We start from the raw sequence: 27,134 nt of genomic DNA, 5'->3' as shown, positions 1-27,134 counted from the left end.
AAAGAAAAGGGGGGGAAGGTGAAGGGAGGCTTTGTGTACACACATAAACACATAATCTCTCCCCTGCCCCTGAGCAAAAAAGAAAAGAAAAAGAAGAAGAAATCCAAATGAGTCTGTCAATCGCCTGGACAGGAAAATGCTGCTCCTCAGAAAGCTGTCTGTTCCAGAAATAAGAAAGAGTATAAAATCCACCTAACCATTATCCACTCCTACCCAATAAGAAACATTTTCTTGGTCCATTGTTCACCTCTGCCTTTGAGGATGTCCTCACTACCCTATGGTAAACTCTGTCTTCACAACTGGGAGCCTAATTGGAATTTATTCTACAGAGATAATAGAAATAGTTTTTATTATTGTTATTATTATTATCATTATTTCTATACCACAAGCACATTGATGTCAAACAACAACAATTGATTGAATTGATTCTCTCCTTCAATGAGGATCAGACTCAGCTTTGTTGGCAAGAGTTGTTTGTTAATTTGGGTTTTTTTTTTTTTTTGTTTGTTTGTTTGTTTTTTACCTGCTAAGCTATCTTACTAGTCCTTTAAATTTTAATTGTGTGTGTGGTGTATTCTCACATATATATAGGTAGTTGCACCCATTTGTGTGTGGAAGCCAAATGAGGATTTTCAGTGTCTTGTTATGTCATCCTTTGCCTTATTCCCTTGAGACAGGGACTCTCACTGAACCTAGAGCCAGGCTGGCAGTCAGCAAACCACAGCAATCCTCCTGTATCCACACCACCCTTCATAGCACTAGGGTAACAAGCATATGCTTTCCTTTTTATATGAGCTCTGGGACTTTGGGCTCAAGTCATGTTTGTGTGATAAGTGCTGTCAAATCCTGAGCCATGTCCCCAGACTTCTGCATCTGATTTAATTGTGTGCAACAACAATTATGCATAGGCATAAAATGGTAATAGGGCATTCTATCTAAAATGTCAAAGGACACAGTTTCTCCCATTGCACATGCATCAAAAACTAGTTCAGACAAGATTATCCCTGTTTTCAGGATGTGTCCCAAGACATGTTTGAATAGAAATGGAACGTTCGCTAAGGCATATAACATATTGCCATTGTTTAATGTCGCTACCGTCTCCGACTAGCAGAAAAGGAGCGACGACACAGAGTTCTTCTCAAAGCGGTTTATTCAGGAACCTTACAGTATGCCAGTGAAAATCTTTCTGTCCCTGTCTCTCTTTCTGTTTCTCTTTCTCCTTTTCCTTTCCCCCAAGCATAGTCCCTTTTATCCTCTCTCAACTCCACCTCCTCAGTCCATGTTGCGTGGCTGCAGTTCATAGGTTCTCATCATCTGGCCTGATCTCACATCATGTGTGCACAAGCGCAGCTCGCACAGTGGGCGTGGCTAATATGGGGGGGCAGGAGGAAGTCAGGTGCTAGTCACAAGACTAGGCCAGAGTCCTAAGCACCACCTTTGGACTGCCACCACACCCGCTCTCCACAGTTTAAAGTTGTTATGTCTACAAGCTGATACAGATGGGGTCCCGGATTTCAACAATGTCTCTGTGCACAGTATAGACTGGTAGGGATCCTGGGCTGCCAAGTGAATTGTTAGAAGGTTGGTGGTCCAAACTAAGTGGAGTCTGAGGTTGCTGAGCTGTGCTTGCCTGTCTCATCACTAATCAGGCTCACATGGAACTTCAGTACTTAGAAGTTATTCCTTGACTCCTGAGAAAGCTCTTAAGGATAAAGACTTATTTAAAAAGAGCACACACCAGCAGGGCAATTCTGGTGCACACCTTTAATCCCAGCACTCTTGGGATCCCTGTGAATTCAAGGCCAGCCTGGTCTACAGAGCAAGTTCCAGGACTGCCAGGGCTACACAGAGATCCAGTCTCAGAACAGATAGATGATAGATATGATAGGTAGATAGATAGATAGATAGATAGATACATAGATAGATACATAGATAGATAAATAGACAGGCAGACTGACTGACATATAGGGGAGCTTATACCATCTGTACAGAAGAGGGAATTTTATTGTCATATCTCCACATGTGATAACATATGTTGTTGGATGGCGCCGGCTTCCCGCCGATGACTCAGCAAACAGAGCTGTTGTCCATCCCAAGGGACGCAGTGCGCATGTGCCACGCACGTCACAGTCCGCTCTCGGGGCATGCTAATGAGTTACTGGAGGGCACACCGATCAGGTAGCGACACGAGTCTCCTGGGCATTTATAAGCAGTGCATTTTTCTTCCACGTGGTCCCCTACTCAGAGAACTGTACAATAAAGGTTGTTCGCAGAAGAATCCTGTTGTCGCACGTCGTTCTTGCCGGCAAGACGTGGGGCGCGAGACAAGTGGTGTCAAAAGTCCCGGGAAGCCTTAAACACCGCTGGCACCAAGGGGACCCTTCAGTCCGCTGAAGTGGATTCAGAACTGCGAAAAGGTAAATAGGTAAGCCCCGAGAGACATGTTCCTCTTTGGATTTTACGGGGCGCCAAGAGAGCATGCCAAAAAACGGAGGCATGTCCCTCTTTGGATTCCCTCCGGCAGTAGAAGGGTTATTGCTTACATTCATGGTAACTGTTGTAACAATATTGTTGTGAAAGTTAGTTAGAAAGTTATCACACAGCACCAAGAAGGCAGGTCAGAAATGGAGCTGAATGAAATAGGGAGCGCAAGGAACAAAAATTAAAACAGGTAGGCTCCGAGAGGCATGTTCAAAACAAGTCACAGAGCGAAATTCAAAATGAAAGTGAAAGAAAACCGAAAGGCGGGAGCCCCGGGAAAGATTGCCAGGAGAGGAAACAATTGTGCTGCGGAAACCAAGTTTCCCGGAGAGGATACTTTGTATCTGCTAAAAGAGCAAAAAGCTTTAGAGCTGGCAGAAGAGGGGTTAGAGGATGAATTGTTTGAGTCTGAGGAGGAAGATTTAGAGGAGGAGGCAGCAGAATTTGAGGCGGAGCTATATCAGCCGGGGTGGAGGACTCCTAAAGCGAAACCCGCTGCCTCTGCTCTTTCGCTTTATCCAGAGAGGAAGTGTGAGTCCTTTTGTTCACCGGAGACGCACCATGCCCTCAGGCAAATGTTTACCTTGTTCGAGGAGGATAACTGTGTTCGTAGCTATCGAGCATAAACAAGTTAAAGAGTTGGCAGAGTCAGTCCAAACTTAGAGAGTCACTGCTAATTATACAAAAAACCTGGGGAGGCTGATGCCACCTGGATTGCTGGTTGCTGGCCTATTTCCCAGCCAAAGGGTAATTTGTCTATTCCAGCCCAACCTAAGTGGTCACCCTTCTATACAGGAAGAAGAGATTCAGCCCTGCCTCCTTGGACTGGCTGTCAATCTCGGGGAGTACGTTGGGCAGTTAAGGGCCTCTTTACCTTTTCTCCTAATATAGAAACTGTTTATAATAATACCTTAGAGAATTGATCTGGTTCAAGAACAAATAGATATATTGTGGCAGGTTGCCCAGCTGGGCTGCCAATGAAAGTTCTCAGGATTATGTGTGACCAGTATTCAGTATAAAAATTTTACTAAAGCTGCAAATTATTCTAAACAATTATCTCAGTATCTCTTACATGTGTCCATTGATACCTGTTCAAGAATCATTTTTGCTTCTCCTTTATCGGGAAAAAAGGCTTCTCATGTTATTACTCATTGTCTTGAAGCGTGGAGTGCATGGGGCATACCTAAAGTGTTAAAAACCGATAATGGACCTGCCTATACTTCAGCAAAATTCAAGCAATTTTGCCATCACATGGGAGTTTCACTCCTGACAGGATTGCCTTATAATCCTCAGGGTCAAGGCATCATTGAACGCGCTCATTACACCCTAAAGGTTTATTTAAACAAACAAAAAGAGGGAATTGAAGAGGTACCCCCTACACCCAAAATGGCCATTTCTACTATGCTTCTTACCTTAAAATTTTAAATTTGGATGCTTATGGCCATTCAGCTGCCGAGCGCCATGGACAATGGCCCGTTCCACCTAAAGAGTTAGTAAAATGGAAAGATGTCCTCACTGGTGATTGGAAAGGCCTGGATTCTATTTTAATACAATCCAGGGGAGCTATTTGTGTGTTTCCACAGGGAGAAGAAAGCCCGATTTGGATCCCAGAATGTCTAACACATCGAGTGCTACCAAAACAAGATGCTGTTCCACCTGCTTCTGATGAGACTGTCCTGCATGACGATTCTAGTGGAACTGAGATGGGGGATTCTGTCGGTGTTCCCAAAACCGATGCCCATTTGCCTTAATGCAAAACTATTTCCTCCTTTGTTTGGCACCTATAAAACCTTTGATGTACCGTACTTGCCTTTAGACACTGAGATAGCAGGGTTAGAGGAAAATAGAACTTTTGCCTTATCAGGTAGTTTTTTGGCATGCTTTTGTGCGGAGAGACTGTGTTCCTGCTCTAGATGGTGTGCAAACTCCGTACTCAACAACGTGACAAAGTGGTCATAGCACAAGCTCTTGCTGCACTTGAAATGGGCACCTCTCCCTCTGTTTGGCTTAGTAAAAATGATGGGTCTGGATAGCCCTTGCACCCTGAGCCTTTGAGCATTGCACCAGGAATGGGTATCCTACACATAGGCAGCCTTTGTACCCTGCAGGGCTCCTTCCCTTTGCATGCAGGAAGGTGCCTTAACCAAAATTATTGCTGATCATGGTCTTGAACCCTAAAGGTCCAACAAGAGCCTGATGGTTGATTGGCCATGTTTTATTTAAGAAAAAAAGGGGGAGATGTTGGAAGCCGTTTGTGCCACACCCAAAGATGGCGCTGGCTTCCCGCTGATGACTCAGCAAACAGCTGTTGTCCAGCTCGAGGGACGCAGTGCGCATGTGCCACGCACGTCACAGCCCGCTCTCAGGGCATGCTAATGAGTTACTGGAGGGCGCACCAATCAGGTAGTGACACGAGTCTCCTGGGCATTTATAAGCAGTGCATTTTTCTTCCATGTGGTCCCCTGCTCAAGAGAATTGTACAATAAAGGTTGTTCGCAGAAGAATCCTGTTGTCGCACGTCGTTCTTGCCGGTGAGACGTGGGGCACGCGACAATATGTCACCATTTATCTTCATTTTCCTTGTCCTACATTTTAACCCCTTCTACCTCATGCTTTTTTTTTTATCTGTTTGTATGCTTTGTGCCATTCTGAGGACTGAACTGAGGAGGGCCCTAGCTTCCTCCATCTATATCTACCATGGAGTTTCCATCCCAGTGCATGTGGATCCACATCCACACAGTCAGAGATGGTCTTTGCAGACAAGATGACTCACATCATGAACATGTGTTACCAGGGTTTTTTTTCCCCTTCTGGGATCTCACATAGCCTATGCCTTAAGCTGTATAGATCAGGATGACCTTGAACTTGTGATCCTCCTATACATCCTGAGTGCTGGGATGAGCATGAGCTACTGTGCCCACATTTATATGTACTGGAGATCAAATCCAGAGGTCCATGCTTACTAGACAAGCCCTCCATCAACTGAGTCATCTCCAGCCCTCTTCTCTTTAAATTTAGATTTTAATGCATGAGAACCTTAAATATTTGTCTAAGTCTAGCTTATTTTGCTTAACATGATTTCCAGTTCCACCCATTTTCCTATAAAATAATCACATTCTTATTTAAGGCTGAGTAATACTGCATTGTGTGATTATATTCAGTTTATTTTTATCCAGTTTGCCACTGCAGAGGCAATTATTAGGCACACTCCATAAACTGGCTACTCTGGGTTTTTCCAGTAAACCTGGTTGTCTTCACTTTAGCCTCAAGCAGCTTTGCTTTAGACAAAGGCAGAAAGCAGCCATATTCTTCACCAAAATCTTGCAAGAACAGTCTCTTCTTGTTCACATAATACCTGTCTCCTCTGAAACCTCTTGAGAGGTGCCCACACAGTTCAGATCACCCTCAGCACCACTGTCTTCCATGTTTCTACTAGAATGGTCCCCTTAGCATCACTTAAACCATTCAGCTGCTTTTCTAATCCAAAATTCCAAAGTCTGCATTCCTCTAAACAAAAGCAAGGTCAGGGCTATTAAAATAGTACCCCAGTCCCTGATACTAAAACTTCTGTCTTAGTTAGGTTTCCATTGCAGTGAAGAGACAACATGACTATAGCAACTTTTATAAAGGGAAATTTTTAATTGGGGCTGGATTACAGTTTCAGAGGTTTAATCCATTATCATCATGGTGGGAAGCATGACAGTATACAGACAGGTGCTGGAGAGAGCTGAGAGTTCTACATTCAGATCTGCAGGCAGCAGGAAGAGCCAGGAATCTATTAGGTCTGACTGGAGCATCTAGGTCCTCAAAACCCACTCCCTAGTGATGCACTTCTTCCGACAGAGTACACTTACTCCAGTGAGGCTACACCTCCTAATAATACCACTTCCTGTATAGCTATGAGGGTCATTTTTATTCAAACCACAACACTAGGTATGCATCTATCTCTATTATATGGTGACTTTGGGTCCTTTAGACATTTACCAAGGAGTGGTCTGCTAAGATCTCCTTTCAGAATTTTGAGGAACTTCCATACTGAGTTCCCAGTGGTTAGGCTACATTCCTCCGACAATACGTAAGTGGAAAGGGTTAGCACCTCATGTTTCACCCTTCCTTGGAAGCATTTATTTTTCTTTTCTTTTTTTTTTTAATTCAGTTTTTGAGACAGGGTTTCTCTGTTGGCTGTTCTAGAACTTGGTCTGTAGATCAGGTTTGCCTTAAACTCACAGAGATCTATCTACCTACCCCTGTCTCCCAGTGCTGGGATTAAAGGCGTGTGCCACCACTGCCCAGCATTTTCTTTAAAAAAGATTTATTTATTTTATGTATATGAGTAAACTGTAGCTTTCTTCAGACACCAGAAGAGGGCATCAGATCTCATTACAGATGGTTGTGAGCTACAATGTGGTTGCTGTGACTTGAACTCAGGACCTCTGGAAGAGCAGCCAGTGCTTTTGACCACTGAGTTATCTCTCCAGCCCTTTTGTTTTGTTTTCTTGATGGTGGTTACTCTGACTATACGGTGAGATGGAATCTCACTGTGGTTTGATTTGCATCTCCCACATGGCTAAAGAAGCTAAACTTTTTTTTTTTTTCCAAGTTTTGATTGGGCATTTGTGCCTCTCTTGGTCTCAGTTGCCCATTGATTGATTAGCCTGTTAGTTCCTTTGATCTTTAATTATTTCAGTTCTTTATATATTCTGCTATTAATCTTGCATCAGACAGATAGCTGCAGAAATCCTCTCCCATGTTGCTGGCTCTCCCTCCATTCTGGTAGTGGTTTCTTTCACTGTGCAGCTTTGTCCTAATGCGATGTGATTTTCCATGTTAACTCTTGACACTATTTCCTGAACTATGAAGAAAGAACTTTCAAAAAATAAACTAGTCCACGACATCCAGGTGCAAAGTGCCTTAAAGGAAGTGACTCTGCACCGGCTGTGCACCAAGGAGGCCGGACCGTCACTTGGCACAGCACACACAGTTAGGCACATAACTCAAGGCACACCGCTTTTATTCACCTAGGTTTCCCATTTGGAGTTCAGCCTTGGACGGAGTGCATGTCCTCTGTGGGCTGAGAATGATGGTAGTACAGTACCTGCTTCCAGTATTGGTTACAAAGATTAAATTAACTAAATTCCTAGGTTTCCATTAGCTAATTGTGTTCCATTAGACTATATACATATATATAACCGCTTGCTCAAACCCCTAAGCCTCTTGGGAACATTGTCTAAAACATCTCTCCCCTCTCCAAGCTTTACTTAACAAGCAGATAAGGGATTATAAAACAATAGTATTTATTTATTCTATGTATGTAGTAAATACATTATTGCTGTCTTTAGACACACCAGAAGCGGACATCGGATCCCATTCCAGATGTGGTTGTTGGGGCAGTCAGTGCTCTTAACCGCTGGGCCATCTCTCCAACCCCAATATTTTTTTTTGAAAATTATAATTCATTAGACAGTTTGTATTATAACATTCTATTTCCCCTGCAAATTCTTGAGGTGGATGTTGCTGTCCACAGATAAGAAAAATTGGCATATAGGCAAGTCTGTGGGGGCATTTTCTTTTTTCTTTTTTAAAGATTTATTTATTTTATGTATATGAATACACTGTAGCTGTCTTCAGACATATCAGAAGAGGGCATTGGATTCCATTATAGATGGTTGTAAGCCACCATGTGGTTGCTGGGAATTGAACTCAGGACCTCTGGAAGAGCAGTCAGTGCTCTTAACCACTGAGCCACCTCTCCAGCCCATGTGGGGCATTTTTTTTGATTAGTGATAATGTGGGAGAGTCCAGTCCACTGTGGATGGTGTAATTCTAAGTTGTATAAGAAAGCAAGATGAGCAAGCCATGGGGAGCAAACTTGAAAGTAGCTCTCCTCCATCAACTTGGCCTCCAGTAACAATAACCTTTGACCTAGAATCCAAATAAACCCTTTCCTCTCCCAAGTTGCTTTTGGTTATTGCTTTTTTACCACAGCAAAAGAAAGCAAGCTAGGACAACATTCAAGGCTAGCCACAATTTTTAGACCTTGTCTAAAAACTAACAAAACAAAAACAAACAAACAAACAAACAAAAAAACCAACCAATCAAACACAAACTAATAGAAAATCGATGAAGAAACTTAGACCAGAGGAAAAAAACATCTAGACTAAGAAATTACCTAAGAAATTAGTCTAAGAAATATCTAGAACTATAGTGCCCAATGTCATAGTGTCTGTCTGTAAGTAGCTCAGATGGTTCGTGTTGCTTGTCAACTTGACAGAAACGGGAGTAATCAACAAGACAAACATTCTGTAAGGGACTATGTTGGATACCCTTATTGATGTAGGAAGATCCACCTCAAAGTAGGCGGTAGTGTTCCCTGGGTTTGGGTCTTGAACTGAAGGGAAAAGGAGAAAGCTGGTCGAGCACCTGCATTCAGTTCCCTTTATTTCCTGGTGCAAAGTGATCGACTCCCTGAAGCCCCTACTGCCAGAATGACTGTACTCTGGAACAATGAAGTAAAACAAACTGATTCTACTTACAAGTCACTTTTTCTCAGAGTATTTTATCACAGCAGCAGGAAAAGTGACGAACACAGAAGATGCAAGGTCCCTGAAATACAGCCAGTCAGAATCACAAAGTGCCTATCCATATGGAATAAGGTACACAAGTTCTTCCACCAAGGACTATCTGAGAGTTGCTGTGTTTACTGAGCTGTAACACAGGAAAGAGTTCTCTCTAAAGCATTCATCTCTCGGCTTTGGACTGGCCTGGCTGTCCATGCCCCTGCCCCTGGCATTGTTGCTGCCTCTGTAGCTGGACTTAGGCTACCTGCCCAGTGTAGGCTGCCTAAACCTTCTGAGAGCTGTAACACTTCCAGCACTCTTGGCTGGACCTAAGCCCCATGGAACCTATCCAGTTCTACTTATAGACCCCAGCACTTGTGAGACTTAGGTAGGAAGATGGCTATGATTTCAACATCAGCCTGATCTACATAGCAAGATCTTGTCTCAAGGAAACAAAACAAATGAGACATGTTATAACTGTAAAACATGACTAGGATTTCAGTTTGCATGTGGAAAATGTAAAACCACTTCAGTAGTTGAATTGATATTTTACTTATACCTAATACAATAAAATGTTAAAGTTTATTTCACCTGTTTCTTTTAGTTTAATAATTGTGGTTATAGCCAGGTATGTCGGTACATGACTGTGATCTCAAACGCAGGAGCAGATAGATCTCTGAGTTTAAGGTGAAAGCCATATATGGCCAGATGCTGTGTCAAAAATAATATAAATTATAGTTTTTTCCTTGATTTTTCTTTTTCTTTCATTTTTTATTTGTTTTATCTATAAGTATACTGTAGCTGTCTTTAGACAGACCAGGAGAGGGCATCAGATTCCATTACAGATGGTTGTGAGCCACCATGTGGTTGCTGGGAATTGAACAAAGAATCTCTGGAAGAGCAGTTAGAGCTCCTAGCCACTGAGCCATCTCTTCAGCCCCTTCCTTGATTTTTCAAGATAGGGGTTCTCTGTGTAGTCCTGGCTGTCCTAGAACTCACTGTGTAGACCAGGCTGGCCTTGGACTCACAGAGATCTGCCTGCCTCTGCCTCTGCCTCCCAAGTGCTGAGATTAGAGGTGTGTGTTACCACTGCCCTGAAAAAGTATAGCATCTTTATCATAACAGAAAAGAAGTAGAAGGAAACATTGTGTAATAAAATAATCTTTCAGTCTGCTCAAAAATGAAGGGGAGAGAGATTATCATGAATGTGAAAACACAAATGTATTCTGAATGCTGACATACATTTATAAATGATAAACTTCTCCAAAATGGTAACTTTGTACATCTCAAGCCTGACAATTTTCCTTCCATCCATGTGAGTTGTTTCTTACAAATTTAGCATAGGGCAGAAGCAGTGGCACACACCTTTAATCCCAGTAACTCTGAAGGCAGATGTAACCCTGTCTGCAAAACCAAAACCCAACCCAAACCAAACCAACCAAACAAAAAACAATTCAGCACAGGGCTGGAGAGGTGGTTCTGTGGTTAAGAGCATTTACTATTCTTCCAGAAAAGGCAGCACTCCTCCAGCACCTGCTTGGCTGCTCACAACATCTATAAATAACTCAAGTCCTAAACAATCTGAGAGCTCTTCTGGTCTCCTCAGTTACTGGAAACATGTGGTACACAGACATACATGCATAGGGAAAACCCATACACATAAAAACAAATTATAAAGAATTCAGCACATATGATAAACTCCACAGAACTACTTTATTTTAAAGCACAACTGCAAGGTTAATATCACGACTGTTTTTCTTCCATCTACAATAATGTTCAGAAAAATTTTAAGCTATGTGGGATCAAGGCAGCTTTCATTTCAGACACCTTCTAACGTTCTATAAGACATCACACACACACACACACACACACACACACATCATTTGACAACAAAATTGTCCCTGAATATTTTCAAACTGCCATCTAGTCTTTCTCGGGGGCCCACCGCTCTTTTCCTTCTAGCTCATCTTGGGTTGTTCTTTACCTGGTTTTAGCTGCCCTGGCCCTGCTCAATTTCTTGTACTTTTGACTTTGCCTGGTAAACTCTGCTCTGGATAAACCTTTCTGAAACGTGGGATCTCAGCACGTTTACATTCCCATTCCAATTTAATTCTGCCTTGGTTTCCCACTCGATTCTATATTTTTAAAATGTGTGTGTGTGTGTGTGTGTGTGTTTGCGCGCGGCAACTGCGTGGCAACTGAGTGAATGTCAGAGGACAACTTGATGGAATCAATTCTCTCTTTTCGCCAGACGTGAAACTCAGAGTATCAGTCTTGGTGGCAATCACCTTCACATGGTGAGTCATTTGACTGGTCCTTAATTCTGTACTCTTCTGCCTTGAGACACGCGTGTGTTAGTGTCCACGGCCTGCCTCAAGCGATTCTCACTGCCTTAGAGCTACTGAGTACTAGGTCTGTTCGTTCCTGGTCACATGCCCCTCATCCTTTACCTAGTATAGTAACGTATTGAAAATGTAGTAGAGAAACATTCTTGAGCCGCTAAATAGGCGCTATGTTGTGCGGCCTGTTTAGTTAAAACGTGTTCAAAAAGGGGGAGAGCATCTTTCTTTAACGCTAACAGGGTTGAGCGGAATTGGAGAGCGTCTCTCGTGCAGTCAGTCGGGTTTCACCAGCCTTGGCGTAGGAATCCAGTGGTGCAGCTGCAACCATAGAGAGCTCACGGCCGGAGCGAGGGGCCGGATGCGGTCACCATAGAGACGGGTGACTGACAGGCAGCGGAAGAGGAAGCCGAGGGCTGGGCTGTGAGGTGGCAGAGGCTGCAAAGCGGAGCTCCTCGGCCCGCAGCTGGGTGGGCTCACCCGGGAAGCGGCTCCGTGTGCCGTGGGGCTTGGGTGTTCCTGTCCCCCTGTCCGGCATGACCTGAGAACCCGCTCGGTCCTGCTCTCCGCCGCGAGCTCCCTTCCAACGCCCGAGTTCGCAGAGCAAACCAGTTGGACACCGGGCCTTCTCTGCAGTCGCGGGACTAATTTCTCTGCAGTAGGCGATTAATTTCTGTCTCCAGACGGCCGGTTAAGACTCGCTCTGTGCCTTCTTCTGAGGGCTGGCACGGAGCTGTGGTCGCCAAGGGAATAATAGGGCACTGGCTGGCGCAGGCGGGTGTCCTGTTGGAAGGTGGTGAGCCTCTGCTGGCCTTCCCAGACCGCCGCGTTTCTAATTGCTGCTGTCTCCCGGGTTGCTTTTGCTTTATTTGGCTTTGTTTGATAACCAGTAGCCACAACAAGAGTGTCTGTAATTTGTCTCCCGGTGCTCTTAGAAATGTGGGCAACACAGCCCTTGCAGGACGAGTAGGATGGCCAGCAAAATGGCTCCATCAGCCATTGCGCTTCTCTAAGAGGCCAGCTGTGCTGAGTCACTGTGACTGTTCACCTCATTTGGGTGGGCAGGTGGGTGGGCACTGTGCATGGTTTACGATCTTATCTGACAAGGAGGGGATTTCTAGAGTCTGAATTACTTTCACACTCAGGAGCAGGGTGGAAGGAGGCACTGACCCCTTCTCTAGTGCTAGCCTGAGCAGCAGTAGGTCAGCAGTCCCTTCTGAGGCCTGAGGAGATATGGTGGGCCAGGATATCTGCGGGGTAGGACGGGGTGGCTGAGGCAGGCCCTTTTGGTCGGACTGTTGTTTGAATGGTTCATGTACTTTACCCTAAGCCCTGAGTCATCGGGTGTTGATGACTTGAATTAGGCCCGTGCTTCAAATGGCTGTAGAACTTTTAGGGTTAGGTTTGGCAGTGTTGCACTTTCTCTTTTCTTTTTACTGGACTACAGACTGCAATCCCAGTAGTGAGTGGCATTGTTCGCACAGACATTAGTATTTTATCGAGGAGTGTGTCAGCACCATGGCCACTGAAGACCAGACATAGGGAGTTGGAAAGACTCCTTGGGGATGCTGGGCCTGGACACACATTGCTCCTTTCTCTGTTGCTGACCTCATTGACTTCCGGTTCTCTTGTTAAAACCGTGGGGCTCCTGCTGGCCTGGGGCCCCTCAACCTACTAATCCTTGAGACTGCCCCTGGGGCACCCTGTGTCAGGGGCTGCCACCATGCGACTGGGTTCCCTGTTGGCTCTGCTGCGGCCAGTGCTCCCCCTCATCCTGGGACTGTCTCTGGGATGCAGCCTGAGTCTCCTGCGCGTTTCCTGGATCCAGGGTGAGGGAGAAGATCCCTGTGTAGAGGCCGTGGGGAAGCCAGGAGGGCCACAGAATCCAGACACAAAAAATGGGCTGGACCAAAGCGATGAAGACTTCAAACCCAGGATTGTCCCCTACTACAGGGATCCTAACAAGCCCTACAAGAAGGTGCTCAGGTGAGGGTAATGTGCGCATAGTCCTTTGGCACTGACCCTCATTCTAGAACTGTTTGCTGCTGTGTTTGCGTTGCTACTCAGTGTTAGTTTTCTGGAAGCACTTGTCTTATTTCCTATCTTGGTTTGCTCCCATTTTATCCTTCCCCAGTCTGAGAGTGTCTCACCCATTGGTGGTAATGTTCACTGTTCTTGAACAGAGCTGTACCTTCCGAATACACCTGAGAAGAACCTGCTTCCATGTAGCCAAGTCCAGCCTTGCCTACTCAGTGGGCACTCCGGTAGCTAGTTATTAGTGATGAGGGAGGGAGTCCCTTCCCCTTTCCCAATCCAGCTCCATTATCCCTAGAGATTGTGTGCTGGGCAGGCTGGTGCATGCTCCCTTCAGAACTCAGGAGTTGACCCCTTATCTTCTGGTCTCTCTGTAGGACTCGGTATATACAGACAGAGCTGGGCTCTCGTGAGCGCTTGCTGGTGGCTGTCCTGACTTCTCGAGCCACACTGTCCACCCTGGCCGTGGCTGTTAACCGTACAGTGGCACATCACTTCCCTCGGCTACTCTACTTCACTGGGCAGCGAGGGGCCCGGGCTCCTGCGGGGATGCAGGTGGTCTCTCATGGAGACGAGAGGCCTGCCTGGCTCATGTCAGAGACCCTGCGCCACCTTCACACACACTTTGGGGCAGACTATGACTGGTTTTTCATCATGCAGGACGACACATACGTGCAGGCCCCCAGATTGGCAGCTCTTGCTGGTCACCTTAGCATCAACCAAGACCTGTACTTAGGCCATGCAGAAGAATTCATTGGTACAGGAGAGCAGGCCCGGTACTGCCATGGCGGCTTTGGCTACCTGTTGTCACGGAGTCTCCTATTGCGCTTGCGGCCGCATCTGGATGGCTGCCGAGGGGACATTCTCAGTGCCCGGCCTGATGAATGGCTTGGCCGCTGCCTCATCGACACTCTGGGCATCGGCTGTGTCTCACAGCACCAGGTGACAGCCCCTTCAAGGCAGTCCCAGTCCCCCAAAGGTTGGCGGTGACTGAATGATTGCTGTCCAAACTGAATTCTCCAGACGTCCTTTTATCCTTCCCAGACGCCAGCCTGCCCCTTCGGCTCTCCCTTGTTCACCTTACAGCCCTGGGGCCGTCAAAAGTGCGTATTTTTAGGGACCCCCTGAACAAGCCAGGAAGATGCCTGAACTCATCAACCTCCCTATCTGCCTCCCACTCCCTTTTCCACACTCAGTGCACATCACAGTTAGGGACAATGTGAAAATGTCCTAGAGTTGGCCACCCCATCCCCAGGTGGAAAGTTCAGAGCTCCTTTTACTGCCCTAGAGAGTGACTCTGCTCTACCACAGAAGGCTGAGCTTCCCAGGGGCAAGCCATCTTCCACACCAGCCTGCTGGGCTGTCCTATGGCTGTATTCTCGCAGAGCAGTGGGGTTCTTGGGGAAAGAAGAGGCCCCTAGTTGCCCATTTGCTTTCTCATTTCCAAAATGTGGGCATTGGAAGTAGGGATGGAGGTTAGGGAGTCCCTGCTTCTCCGCCCCTTCTGGAGCAGCAGTGGTGACAGGTGTTAGTGCTAAGGAGACTTTGGAATCACAGCTTTATGTGTGCAGCATTGATTGTCTGATTGGTCCCTCTAGGGGCAACAGTATCGCTCCTTCGAACTGGCCAAGAATAGGGACCCTGAGAAGGAGGGGAGCCCTGCTTTCCTGAGTGCCTTCACCGTTCACCCTGTCTCCGAGGGTACCCTCATGTACCGGCTCCACAAACGCTTCAGTGCTCTGGAGTTAGAGCGGGCTTACAGCGAGATTGAGCAACTGCAGGTGAGCTAACGCAGCGAGCTGCGCCTGAGGGAGCCCGAGGAGTCCCTTACAGGGAGAAGGCAGCTGAGTTCAGGGCTGGGTTGGAAGGGTATAGAGAGGCTAACCATCACATCACAGGGACAAGGGACTCTGGCATAAAGGCACTGTAGAGTAGGCTCTGGGCTGTCAAATGTGTAAGTAAACTCCCAGAAGCCTATTTAAACAACATCGGTGCTCTCCTCTGAGACGAGCCACAACACCCTAAACTTCAGTTGTGCTGAAGGCACAAAAGATAGAAGGGAGGGGAATTCTGTAGTGTGGGGGTCCTCAGAGGTGGGTTATAGTTCAGATAGGTCAGAGGATCCTGAAGAGGATGTTGGTCCTGTGAGCACGGGAGTGAAAGTGCGTTGAGCTTTGCATTTTGAGATCCTCTTCCCTCTGCTAAGCAAATGGTCCTGGCAGCAGCTGTGACGGTGGGTATTTCTCACCTGTACTTTACATGAAGACTGTTATGGGCAAGGGACAAAGTGGCTAGCCAGGGCTCTGCTGATGGATCCTCAGAGCCTGGCCATCTGGAGCCGGGTGGGATCTTAAAGCCAGCACTAATGTCGGTTGCATTCCCTCCAACTTAGGCTCAGATCCGGAACCTGACGGAGCTGACCCCTGAGGGGGAGGCAGGGCTCAGCTGGCCTATTGGGCTCCCGGCCCCTTTCACTCCACACTCTCGCTTCGAGGTGCTGGGCTGGGACTACTTCACGGAGCAACACACCTTCGCCTGTGCAGACGGGGCTCCCAAATGCCCACTGCAGGGCGCTAGCAGGGCAGATGTAGGGGATGCGGTGGACACTGCTCTGGAGCAGCTCAATCGGCGCTATCAGCCCCGCCTGCGCTTCCAAAAGCAGCGGCTCCTCAATGGCTACAGGCGCTTCGACCCTGCGAGGGGCATGGAGTACACCCTCGACTTGCTGCTGGAAGCTGTGACTCAGCGGGGGCATCGACGCTCCCTGGCCCGCAGAGTGAGCCTGCTGAGGCCACTGAGCAGAGTGGAAATCCTGCCTATGCCCTATGTCACTGAGGCTACCCGAGTGCAGCTGGTGCTGCCGATCCTGGTGGCTGAAGCGCCGGCCGCCCTGGCTTTTCTTGAGGCCTTTGCAGCCAGTGTTCTGGAGCCTCGAGAACATGCATTGCTCACCCTGCTGTTGGTCTATGGGCCCCGGGAAGGCCGCGGGGGCCCTGACCCGTTTCTCGGAGTGAAGGCTGCAGCGGCTGAGTTAGAACGGCGCTACCCTGGGGCTAGGCTGGCCTGGCTTGCTGTTCGAGCAGAGGCCCCTTCCCAGGTGCGACTCATGGACGTCATCTCCAAGAAACACCCTGTGGACACACTCTTCTTCCTTACCACCGTGTGGACAAGACCTGGGTCGGAAGTCCTCAACCGCTGCCGTATGAATGCAATCTCGGGCTGGCAGGCCTTCTTTCCAGTCCACTTTCAGGAGTTCAACCCTGTTCTGTCACCACAAAGATCTCCCCCAGGGGTCCCTGGGGCTGGCCCTGACCCCCCATCCCCTGGCGTGGACCCTTCTCGGGGGGCTCCAGTCGGGGGCAGATTTGACCGGCAGGCATCAGCAGAGGGCTGCTTCTACAATGCTGACTACCTGGCAGCCAGGGCCCGACTGGCTGCTGAACTGGCAGGCCAGGAAGAGGAGGAAGCCCTGGAGGGGCTGGAGGTGATGGATGTTTTCCTCCGGTTCTCAGGGCTCCACCTCTTTCGAGCCGTAGAGCCAGGGCTGGTACAGAAGTTCTCCCTGCGGGACTGTAGCCCCCGGCTCAGTGAGGAACTGTACCACCGGTGTCGCCTCAGCAATCTGGAGGGGCTGGGTGCCCGCACCCAGCTAGCCATGGCTCTGTTTGAACAGGAGCAGGCCAACAGCACTTAGCTTCTCCACCCCTGGGTCTGCCATAGCCCCAGGAAGGGCAAGGTGATGGACAGAGGGAGGGCTTGTCACTGTGTTTTTTTAAAAATAAGTAATGTTATTAAAAGTATCTTCTACCAAACTGTTTTTAGGTCTAGGGAGTGGGGTAAGAAGAAGAATCCATGGGAGGGTGGTGGAGAGTTTGTCTGCTGGGTTCCACTGCCTTCCCCCTCTTCCTCCCTCCCATCCCAATCCACAATGACCACAAGGCTGCTGTCTGATGAGTGACCTTTAATCCAACCCCCCCCACCCCGAGCATGGCATGGGAGAGGGAGTCCAGAGCCCAGGGCCTATGCTGGGCAGCGTGGCTGGTCCAGTGATGCTTGTTCACGGGCTCCTAGGTGTTGCGCACGACCAGCGATTGCTCCAGCTCCTGCCTGCGCTGCTGGATCTTTAGAGGAAGTGTGAGCAGGGGCAGGGTTACAGTGATCCTGGTGAGTGACCAGGGGTACCCCGTCCTGGCACCCCCTTCCCTGCAAGAGCCTTGGAGCCAGGAGACTACTGCATGGGGATGTAGGGTGGTGGACAGGTGTTGGGCGTAGGCAACAGCAAAGACTGTTGCCAGGTGAGAGGCAAGGCTGCTCTTAGGACTGGAGGAGAGGGAAGACTCCTGTTCCGGGGCCTCCGTTACCTTACAGTAGAAGTAGCGGCTGACAGCTTCCTGGGACCAGGGCTGGTGGTAGAACTCAGCCCGGCGTTCTTCCTCAGGGTTACCGGCCACATCTGTCATCACCTGGGAGGGAGCATGGGGTCTGCGGTGAGTTCCCGAGTGCCTCACCTGCCTGAGTTGCATGCTCACCTTTCCTTCCCTGTGTGCCTGTCTTCAAATCAGTGCGCCCTGAGCCCTGTCTTCACCTTGAGATCACGGCTCTGGGAGCGGAGCAGGTCTTGGACGTAGCCTTTGGGGTCTCTGGAGAAACTTAGCATGAAGTCCCTCTGGATCTTGAGCTGGTTTATGGACTCAATCGTCTCATGGATCTACAGGTAGAAAGACAGTGATTTCCACCTGGCCCTGTGATGTGGGAGAGGAATGCAAGAGGAAGAAGGGGCGAGGGGACTTGCTTCTCTTGTGAAGGGCAGTTCCCCAGAGCCCTTGCTTTCTCTGAGTTCAGTGAGGGAAGCGGGGTGGGCAGAGCTGAACTTGGGATGAAGTCAGCTTCTCAACAGTAGGGAGGGGCTGCGTGTGCCTCGTGTCCTAGGCCCATGCTGTGGTCTGAGTGCTTTGTCCTCTCTCTCTCGGTTTAATGTCCCCGCTCTAGCTCTGGGCTCAGGCCGCACCTTACTGTCCAGAGCACTGATCTCCTGCTGGTTGGCCGTGGACAGGAGAAAGCTGCTCATCTGCCCCTTCAGTGGTTCCTCCACTTCCACGTCAATGTCATAGCACGCTGTCTTCTTCTGGTCTGAGGGGTCCACGCTGCCAGAGAAGTCCAGCCTTTGACGTCCATGGTATACCTCAGGGAAGCCCAGGGCCGGGGCTGGGGCGGGTACGTGAGGAGGGTGGGGAAAGCAAAGAGGGGAGCAGGGGGTCCCTCTGTGGGGAAGGCTGGGGCACCTCACCTGATGACATGGTTGATCACAATTGGATCAGGGGGCAACAGCAGGGCTGTGAGGCGCTGGGGAATCTCAGAAAACTTCAGGCGGGGACAGTCAAAAATCTGAAGCAGGAGAGTTTAGAGGGAGATCAGTCTCGTGTGTGTTTGAAGAGACAGTAGCTAATAATGATGCTTCCAGTCTGGAAAGACCACAAGAAGCTGAGGGCAAGTCAGAATCCTGGATGCTAATGGCAGTGAGGCAGGCTGGAGGTAGAGAAACAAGTGTGGTTAATCGGAAGGCCAGTGTGGGGTCCCGAGTTGGCCTGCTTCAGTGTTAGTCCCTTCTGCCACATACTTAGCATGGTGGGCTGTAGTGCCTTCACCTCTAGAATGGGGGTATTAACAACCCCATCTCATGGGTTGTCATGAGAATCAGGTGAATCCATGTCCAACAGTAAGTGTCTGAAGTGGCACATAGTAAATGCTCAATAAATACCAGCTACTCTTTCTCCTCGGACCGACTGCGTTTATTTTAAAATACATTAATACTCAACTCTGGTAGATTTTTGCCTGGTCACCTTCCAGCAATCTCGTTTTTCCTACCTGCCAGACATATATGACAGCATAGACCCCACCACCCATTTCAGAGACAGAGGCAGAAAGAATAGCAAAGTAAGTTACCCCAAGTCTAGACCCAAGACTGGGGTACCTCAGAGATTCCAACTCCAAGTACCAAGGTTATATCACAGGATGTTGTTGCCCACCCCTCCCCCCAGTAGGGTCCCACATTTGCTTCCCTTGGGGTGCAGCTAAATAGATTGCCCAGGAAGAGCCAGGACTAAATCCTGCTCCTGGCTCCAAGGCAGAGAAGATAACTACCTTTGGCAGAAGCTTCTTATAGGACATTATCCCTGCTCCCCAGATCCTGGGGCTAAGGACATCTGTTACCTGCTGGAAATACTTGTCCCCATTGATGTACTCCTTGTCATGGGAGTCCTGTAGCCTGTTGGTCTTCACATACTGCCACAGTGCCTGGACAATGGCTGAGCGGCTCTGTGTGTGCAATCCCAGCAGCCGGGCTAAGCGGGGGTCCAGTTTGAACTGGGGAGGCTAGGAAAAGGTTACCAGGAAAATGAGATGGAAGGGAGAAGTGGGGCTCAGGGGTGTGGAGGTTAGCAGTGGGCTCCTAGAGGAAGTGAGTAGGAAGGACAGTAGGGTCTGTGGGTGGCATGCAGGCACAGAGTAAGACCAACCTGATAGTCCAGCATCAGGAGCAGGGTGCAGCGCACACTCAAGTCCCCTGGTCTCTTCACTTGGAACCCATCTGTTTCCTGGGTTGTGGGTGTCCGGTGCCACTGTCCATGGGGAAGAGCTAGGTCACCCACAGACCCATCTGGATCTGTAGAGCCCAGGGCTTCAGGATTGTCCTGAGTCCAGAGCCGCAGCTGCTTCAGAGCCGACGGGAAGGTTGTGATTCATGGACAGAGGCAATCTGTCTTACCTCAACAAGGTGGTTGTCTGGGCCATAGAGGTCTTTGTCCAACTCAATGACCAAACTCTTGAAAAAGGAAGAGAACTTCCTCTTCTGCTTACTGGGCTGTGGGAAAGTGACAGGGACTGTGGGGGCAGAACAGGGACCACGGACACAGAATGGGCCAAGTTGGCAGCAGGCAGGTAGTATGCTCAGAGGCAGCCCTCTGTCCCCAGACTGTCCCCAGGTCCGCCACCCCAGCCCAGGCTGACTCCCAGTTCCCAGTGCAGACATTTAGTTCGGTCCTTGACTCAGCCCATACCCACCCCAGGACACCTGGAGAGACCTGGGCCAGGACGTACATCATCCAACAGCTTCCCCTCCACCCGCAGCTCCCAGGAAGCAATGCTGCCATCGGAATCTTCTGCATCGGGCTTCGCAGGGTTAAAAGTATTGGAAATATAAAGGCGCAGCTTTCGCTTTTGCTGTAGAAATAAAGTGTAGTACAGGAGGAGGCTGTGTGCACCAACCCAGGGGCACCCCGCTTCCTCCTACTGGATGGGGCACTCAGAGCCCTATTCCTACTCCCACGCTAAGGCACCTTCATGGGCCGCTTCAGGGCCTCCTGGATGTCCACCCGCTTCCGCATGATGGTTTGATCCAGTTTCCTCTCAAATGCTAGGAGGTCCATGTATGCCTGGGACTCGGGGACCAGCTCCCGAATCTGGAAGAAGTACAAATGCAAGCCTGTTGTGGGACCACAGGACACAAAGGACACGGAGGGAGCTGTCCAGTTGATTTCAGGCTGTGGAATCCTGAGAGTGAAGATAGGGCTTCTCCCCAGGACCCTATTATATAGCCTCATTGTGTGCGGATAAAAATTGCTTCTCCCTCCAGGAAAATCCATGCATCTCATCACTGGGAAGCAGCAGCAACTGGCAGCCCAGCAGGTGCAAGTGCCTAGCCTCATCTTACCACCCCCGACTCATACAGACACCCAGAGTCCCTGAGAAATGCTAAGGAATTCTGGGTATCCCAGATAGTTGGGAGGTAGTGTAGGTTGCCTCAGGAGCTCCACACCTGCTGTCCCTTTTGCACATCCAGGCTCTCCTGATACTTTCTGTTCCACCCCACCTAGCAGTTTCCGGTCCCTTCTTTGTCCACTGCTTTTATGCCTTTGGACCACTGGCATTCAACCCGTTAACCTCGGGCCCTCTGTTCTGCCCCTCCTCCCTCCATGGCTCCCCAGCTCCTTCCCCCAGTCCAGCCCCACCCTCTCGCCAAGGGAGCCTCACTTCTTAATGAGCTTTTAAAAACAAAAAGTGAAAGTGTCTGTGACGCTGAGCCCAAAGCTTTGCTCCTAAGGGAGGAGGGGAGGGTGGAGTAGCAAAGGGTGGGGGCTGGCTGGGGACTGCTTTGAAAGGCACTCACCCTTTGAGGGAGGATTTTGTCAGCCATCTTCCTCCTCTTGGCACTGTACATTTTTAAAAGAAAAAACCAGGTTACCATGGCGACAGATCTGGGAGTAACGAGGCCACCTGCTAAATTATCCCGACATCTCCGCCCGCTGGCTGGGGTTCCCACAGCCTGCTTGTCTGCCTGTCTGAGGGCTACAGCAGCGATGTGGAGCTGGTGCTTCCCTTGGAAAGCAGGATGACTGGTCCTTTCTCTGGCCTGATACCCCCTGCTCCCACCTTATACCTCACCACATCCTCAGAGCCAGAGAAATTCAGACTTAGGAGGAACTAGTGAAAGAGAAGATGCTGCCAAAAGATGGGGACTGCAGAAATGTTTACAAAAAGCCTGGAGGTGGAGAAGATGGAGGAGAGAGAAGATAGCTTCTGAGGACCCTCTCCTGCCAAGCAGGAGATACATGCCCAAGAAAGCCTGAGCTCTACTTGGTTCCTGGAGCTCCTGAGCAGTTATGGTGTGAAGCTGGTAGGACTTGGCACTCCTGCAGCTCTGGGCTTGGAAGGGACAGTTTAAGGGCAGGAGATGCTTGTGGTCTTGGACCATCTGCCAAGCAAGGGACACACCACAGTCAAAAGGACCCTGGAAGTGTGCGTGAGTAATCTATGTGAGTGTGACTTAGCACTGGAACCAATGTGGCTGAATCTAGGGTAGATAGCACTTGGTATTGGATATTTCTCAGTTTCAAAAGCAATGCAGAAAACCCTTGGCTGGCGGAGAGAACACACAGCCTAGAAGATAGCTCTACACTGCCCCCATGTGGCGTTCTCACTCACCATCCCCTCTCTATCCAGAAATCTATTCTATACCCAGGCAAGCAACTCATTAAAGAAAAACCAACCCATTCTTAGGCTGGGTAAGCCTTTCATGAAAGGATTGATTTATTTCAAATAAATTGTTCACACAAAACTCTTAACTTACACATAAAAAAAAATCAAAGAATACACGATAACAATTCACTCTGTAAAAAATTTTTATGGAATGCTTATGATTTTCTTTGACGTGTAAAAACTATTTAATAATGAAGTAGAATTGATATTACACCTTGTATAAAAACCCATCTGTTGTGCAAAAGGAAGCATGTGTGTTTGGCTAAATACTGATGCCCATAGGGGCATTACTCTTGCCAAGAGCCAGCAGGGACCATGGGAGTGCCACCAACTTCTCAGACAAGGAACTGAGCTGGTCCAGTGGCTTGGGGGCAGAACTGCTCCCTCAGAGGTTATAACACCTCTTCAGCCTCTTCATGCCCACTGCCAAAGATAAGGACTACGGAAACCTAGAGGGGCTCTGACGAAGCCTGGGACTCGGGACTGGCCCAGAGGTGGCCTGGAGATACCAGAGGACTACATTTTAGAAAACACGCAGCAGCTAAAACTCAACCTTTGGTCTATTGCCAGCCCTGCCTCTCCCCAAAGACTGAAGCATCTCCCAGAACTTGGGGTAAAGGATGGAAGAAAGGATTTAGCAGGTGACAAGCAGAAGAATGAAGGGTGCGTGCAGAGAAGGGACACTGGCAGTCGACAATCGCAGCCCTTCTTCACTGTGGGCACACAAAAGAACCAGACCAGTGCCCCCTAAGCCCTCCCCAGAGAATATTCAAGCTAGAATGACTTGGTTGCTGCTAACATCCTTCCTTAGCTTCCCATCCCCACCACTCACCCACCTGGTCCCTGAGGCTTCTGCCTGCCCGCCCCTGCACGCCCTTTCACGCGGGGGGGGGGGGGGTGGAGGGCACTCACCTGCGGCTCCGAGCTGGGGCGGTGGGCACGGGCTGGCCCTGGCCCTGTGCCTGGCTCTGCCCGGGCGGGGGCGCTGCTCGCTTGCGGGCGGGCTCCATGCCCGCGGGGGCCAGGCCGGGTCGTACCGCGGGGCTGCCCATGTACGGGGAGCCCGGGGGGCCCATGGGCGCCCCCTGGTGGGGCATTCGGGCTCCAGACGGCATCCCGGGGCGCTGGGGGGGGGGGGTGGAGCGGGAGGTGAAGCAGAAACCGGCGCCGACAGGTCAGATTCGGTCCCGACCCCCAGGACCGCGTGCCTGCGCTCCCGCCCCTCTCCAAGACCCTGGGCTGGTAACCCTGCGCTGAGCGATGGGTGGGAATGATTGGTGGGAGGGGCGGGGGCGCGGGAATCTGCGTGGCTCTGGAGGAGGGGGCTCGGCGTCTCCTAGCATGAAGCTAACTGAAGCCAGGCAATTGCCCAGAGCATAGCCGAGTCTCGGAGCCGTGCAAGGTACCCCCAAAATGAATATTAATGGCGCCTTTCAACCTTTCAAAGGATGTTCATATCCGTATGGTTCTCTGCAAGCCAGCCAGAGCAGGTCTTTTTATCCCCACTTGACAGATGGGGCCATTGGGGCTCAAAGAAAAAAGCGACCTCGCCAAGGTCACCCTGCTCTTCCCGGCAAAGGCAGCACCTGACCGGCCCTGCTCCCCTATGCTTCGCTGCGGTGAGGGGCTGATCTCCTGCCCTCATTTCCCATTTCCCGATTTCCACACCCCACTTCTAGGGCTGATGTGTTTTGTACCTGAATCCCCCGCCCCCCATCTTCCTTTCAGAGTCCCTGGTTTTGACACTTCAATCTCAAACATAACTGGTTCCGCTAACTCCGGGTCTCCACACCCACTGGCTTAGCCTGCCTCTTTCATTTCATTTCTCCCAAGGAGATACAAGAGGCTGGGCAAGGGCACCTCAGGGTCTGGGGTCATCGACTCTGTCAGGTTTTTCTGAGTGGCAAGTGGGGAACTGGACTAGAAGTGGGCCACCAGTGCAGGGATGGTTGAAAGAAGCAGCATCCATTTTCCCCTCCTCTCTGCCCACATCCAGAGACAACCCATTCCCCACCCGATCCCGGGAAGGGTAGAAATTGGAGGGAAATGAGGCAGGTTGATTTTTCCTGGCTGCAACCTCTAGGCAGTCAGTCAAAACAGATGAGGTGCAAATGCAAGTGGGGTGTTTTAGATTCCACTTGTCCGTGCCCAGAAAGGGGGCTGAGGTTTGGGGACTAGTCGGGAGGCAGAATGAATTCAGAAACAGGAAGGGGGGAGAGAGATGAAAACTCTATTATTTAACACCCCCGCCCATCTCAGACTAGGGATGTAGCTTGGTACAACAAGGCTTGTGCAACACACATGGAGTCCTGGGTTCAATTCCCAGCATCAAATAAATCATACATGATAGCACACACTTGTAATCCTAGTCTTGAGGTGGAGGCAGAAAATCAAGACCACCCTCTAATATATAGTGAATTTGAGGCCAGCCTGGGCTACAGAGGGCCACTTGCGCGCACGCATGCACGCCCTCATCTCACCCCCCCCCAGGACCAAGAAGCCCTAACCCTAACCCCCAGGCTTCCTTTCTTACATTGCTTAGCTGTAAGGTCTCCACCCACAGCCAGCAGCTGTCTCTGCCCATCTCTTAGGCAGTGAAACTAGCCTGTCCCTGAATTTGCCTTTCCCATCCCACCTGGCTCTGTCACTCACAGCACCAGTACCACCAGGGTGGAAGCTCAGGCCTAGCCAGTCTCCATTACTACAGAGGGGGCTCTAATCATCCAAGAACTCAACCTCCAAGTTGGCCATATTCAATTCCATATGCAGAGCCTCTTCACTGGATGGTACTCTTACAAGGTTAGGATTGGGAACTCCGCTAACCTACAGGAGTGCCTTGGAAATTACACCCCAGATATCCCCATGGCTAGAGAACAGGCTGCCACAGAGAAGCCCTCTTCCCTATCAACTGCTCTCCAATTCATCAAGGCCACTGATACTGTCTGGTCTACTGAGAGGCCCTGAGAAGGCTTCTAGGAGACCCCAGAGGACTGCCATTAGTGCTGTCTTCATAGAGGTCAGATTCTGGGGGCCCTTGCCTCTCTCACTGAAAAGGTGCTTCCAGGGGTCACAACCAAATTTGGCCATAGTAAATCTGACTGATCCTTCATCTACGTGCTCAGGCTTGGGAGATCCTCACAGCCAGGTTCTCCACTAACTGAATTCAGGTGTCCACCTCATTAGGTCCCTCAGACTCCTCACGTGTGTGTGTGTGTGTGTGTGTGTGTGTGTGTATACAGTATAGTGTTATCCCTTTGGTCTCTAGGCCTCATGTTCCCAACTCCAGACCCTCCTTCACACCTTTGAGGTGTTAAGGTCATCAACTTCTGGTGGCTGAGCCTGCCAAGGAGATCCTCTGACTGCTTAACTTGGGGGTCTCTCAAGTAGGCCTCTTTCAGCTCTGACAGCAGAGCTGAGACCTCAAGGCACCCCTGCTAGGATGCAGAGGTTGCTCAGCCAGAGAGCTTTTGCTCTTAGGTGCCTCCAGGGTCACCTGCTCCTAGTTCCTCAGACCTAGTCCAAGTGACCCTGTCCCAAAGGATGAACAGGGACAACAGGCAGCCCAGCCCTAGCTGTGTGTTCGAGTCACCACCCCACCCCCACCCCCAGAGCAGGGGTAACACCTGAGCCCACCAGCAAAAGAATATGAGACATGTCAGTTAGAGAGGGGACCCCCCTCTTGGGGGAGGCACGGTGCCCACATCCCACCCCTTGCCCCTGTTAAGAACCCAAGCCGACGCCTCTCTTCCCGGCCGCCGCGCGCCCATCCCCAGTCGACCGCTTGGCAACGTGTTCGGATGCCAGGGCGCCGGCAAGGTCCCAGGGTTGGGCCGTGACCGTGCGCCCCCCAACCAAAGGGGTGGGAGAGCGGGAGCGCGCCGGCGGCCCCTCCCGATCATCCCTCCATTCAGCCCGAGCCAGCTCGCTCACCCTCCCCCGCTAACTTTCCCCCACTCACCACCCCATGGACCAGAAACTCAAAAAGTTTGCTTTTCGTGGCTTTGCGCGCCCCTCCGGCAACTTCGTCCGCGGCCATCGGGGTGGGCTCAGCGGCTCCTCTCACTCTCTCTCTCTCTTCCTCTTTCTTTCCCTTTTCTGCCTTTTTTTTCCTCCAACTCTCCCCTCTGAGTCCTGCTGGGCTCTCTCACACTTCTACTCGAGCGGAGTGGGGAGGGGGCCCCTTCAGGGCTGCCCTGACGGCCCACGGCCCACGCCGCCGCCGCCCGCCCGCCGCCGCCGCCGCCGCGGCTGCCGCATTCCTGCACTGATAAGACAGAAATAGTCCGGCGGCCCGGGGTCTGCCTGCGACGCGCCGGGGACAGAGCGGCCCTCCCGTGCACTCCGCGTGGTTCAAACGGCGCACAGAAGCGGCGGAACGAGCCGATCTGCCCGGAGGCTGCGCGATGGGCAACTGCGCTGCGCCCAGGCCGCCCTGGGGCCATCGGTGGCAGCACTGGGAGGGAACACCACGGGAGGTGACAGGGGGCTCGCCAGCCACCCTGCCCTCGCCACAAATAGTTTCTTGGTTAGGGAATTCGCCGACAGGGCCAGGCAGGGAACAGGCAGTTCCAACTTTCTTCCCCCAAGTGGCTCCTGCCGCATTTCTGAGGCCCTTTCCCCAGGGACCAGGCAGGCCAAGTAGGGAAACATTTGCTGGAAGGAATCTGGGGGGGAGCCCGAGCCCGGAGCA

The 27,134-nt window shown here is 50.2% G+C and overlaps 2 protein-coding genes across 4 annotated transcripts; one reads left to right on the top strand and one right to left on the bottom strand.

Annotated features, from left to right (window-relative positions):
• Nucleotides 1-11,811: 11,811 nt before the first annotated feature.
• CHPF2 (chondroitin polymerizing factor 2) lies at nt 11,812-17,230 on the top strand. The gene is made up of 4 exons (XM_080936314.1): nt 11,812-13,363; nt 13,789-14,353; nt 15,010-15,192; nt 15,804-17,230. Exons 1-4 carry the CDS (start codon nt 13,101-13,103, stop codon nt 17,103-17,105), a joined length of 2,313 nt encoding a protein of 770 aa, XP_080792440.1. The 5' UTR covers nt 11,812-13,100; the 3' UTR covers nt 17,106-17,230.
• Nucleotides 17,231-17,352: 122 nt separating this feature from the next.
• SMARCD3 (SWI/SNF related BAF chromatin remodeling complex subunit D3) lies at nt 17,353-26,746 on the bottom strand. 3 transcript variants are annotated; one of them, XM_080936315.1, is made up of 13 exons: nt 26,403-26,746; nt 23,357-23,568; nt 21,576-21,618; nt 20,746-20,868; nt 20,471-20,629; nt 20,175-20,270; nt 19,927-20,028; nt 19,622-19,783; nt 18,699-18,796; nt 18,420-18,555; nt 17,997-18,119; nt 17,773-17,874; nt 17,353-17,532 (listed from the first exon to the last, which is right to left on the bottom strand). In XM_080936315.1, exons 1-13 carry the CDS (start codon nt 26,478-26,480, stop codon nt 17,479-17,481), a joined length of 1,488 nt encoding a protein of 495 aa, XP_080792441.1. In that variant the 5' UTR covers nt 26,481-26,746; the 3' UTR covers nt 17,353-17,478. The 3 variants fall into 3 exon arrangements, with proteins under 3 accessions (XP_080792441.1, XP_080792442.1, XP_080792443.1); XM_080936316.1 differs by having other exon boundaries at nt 20,175-20,290; nt 20,491-20,629; XM_080936317.1 differs by having other exon boundaries at nt 20,507-20,629; nt 26,403-26,745.
• Nucleotides 26,747-27,134: the final 388 nt, after the last annotated feature.

The sequence above is a fragment of the Micromys minutus genome, assembly GCF_963924665.1.
Source record: "Micromys minutus genome assembly, chromosome: 23".
Classification (NCBI taxonomy): Eukaryota; Metazoa; Chordata; class Mammalia; order Rodentia; family Muridae; genus Micromys; species Micromys minutus.
This window is presented reverse-complemented; position numbering and strand designations above follow the sequence as displayed.

What these genes read in the sequence shown, in the direction of transcription:
- CHPF2 (XM_080936314.1), top strand. Translation starts at nt 13,101, where the DNA reads ATGCGACTGGGTTCCCTGTTGGCTCTGCTGCGGCCAGTGCTCCCCCTC. An exon ending in GCTGTGTCTCACAGCACCAG is followed by an intron (nt 14,354 to 15,009) that starts GTGACAGCCCCT and finishes TGGTCCCTCTAG; the next exon opens with GGGCAACAGTATCGCTCCTT. An exon ending in GCGAGATTGAGCAACTGCAG is followed by an intron (nt 15,193 to 15,803) that starts GTGAGCTAACGC and finishes CCTCCAACTTAG; the next exon opens with GCTCAGATCCGGAACCTGAC.
- SMARCD3 (XM_080936315.1), bottom strand. Translation starts at nt 26,480, where the DNA reads ATGGCCGCGGACGAAGTTGCCGGAGGGGCGCGCAAAGCCACGAAAAGC. An exon ending in TCCTGATGCTGGACTATCAG is followed by an intron (nt 19,784 to 19,926) that starts GTTGGTCTTACT and finishes ACCTTTTCCTAG; the next exon opens with CCTCCCCAGTTCAAACTGGA. An exon ending in GTGATCAACCATGTCATCAG is followed by an intron (nt 18,556 to 18,698) that starts GTGAGGTGCCCC and finishes CTTCTCTGGCAG; the next exon opens with CGTGGACCCCTCAGACCAGA.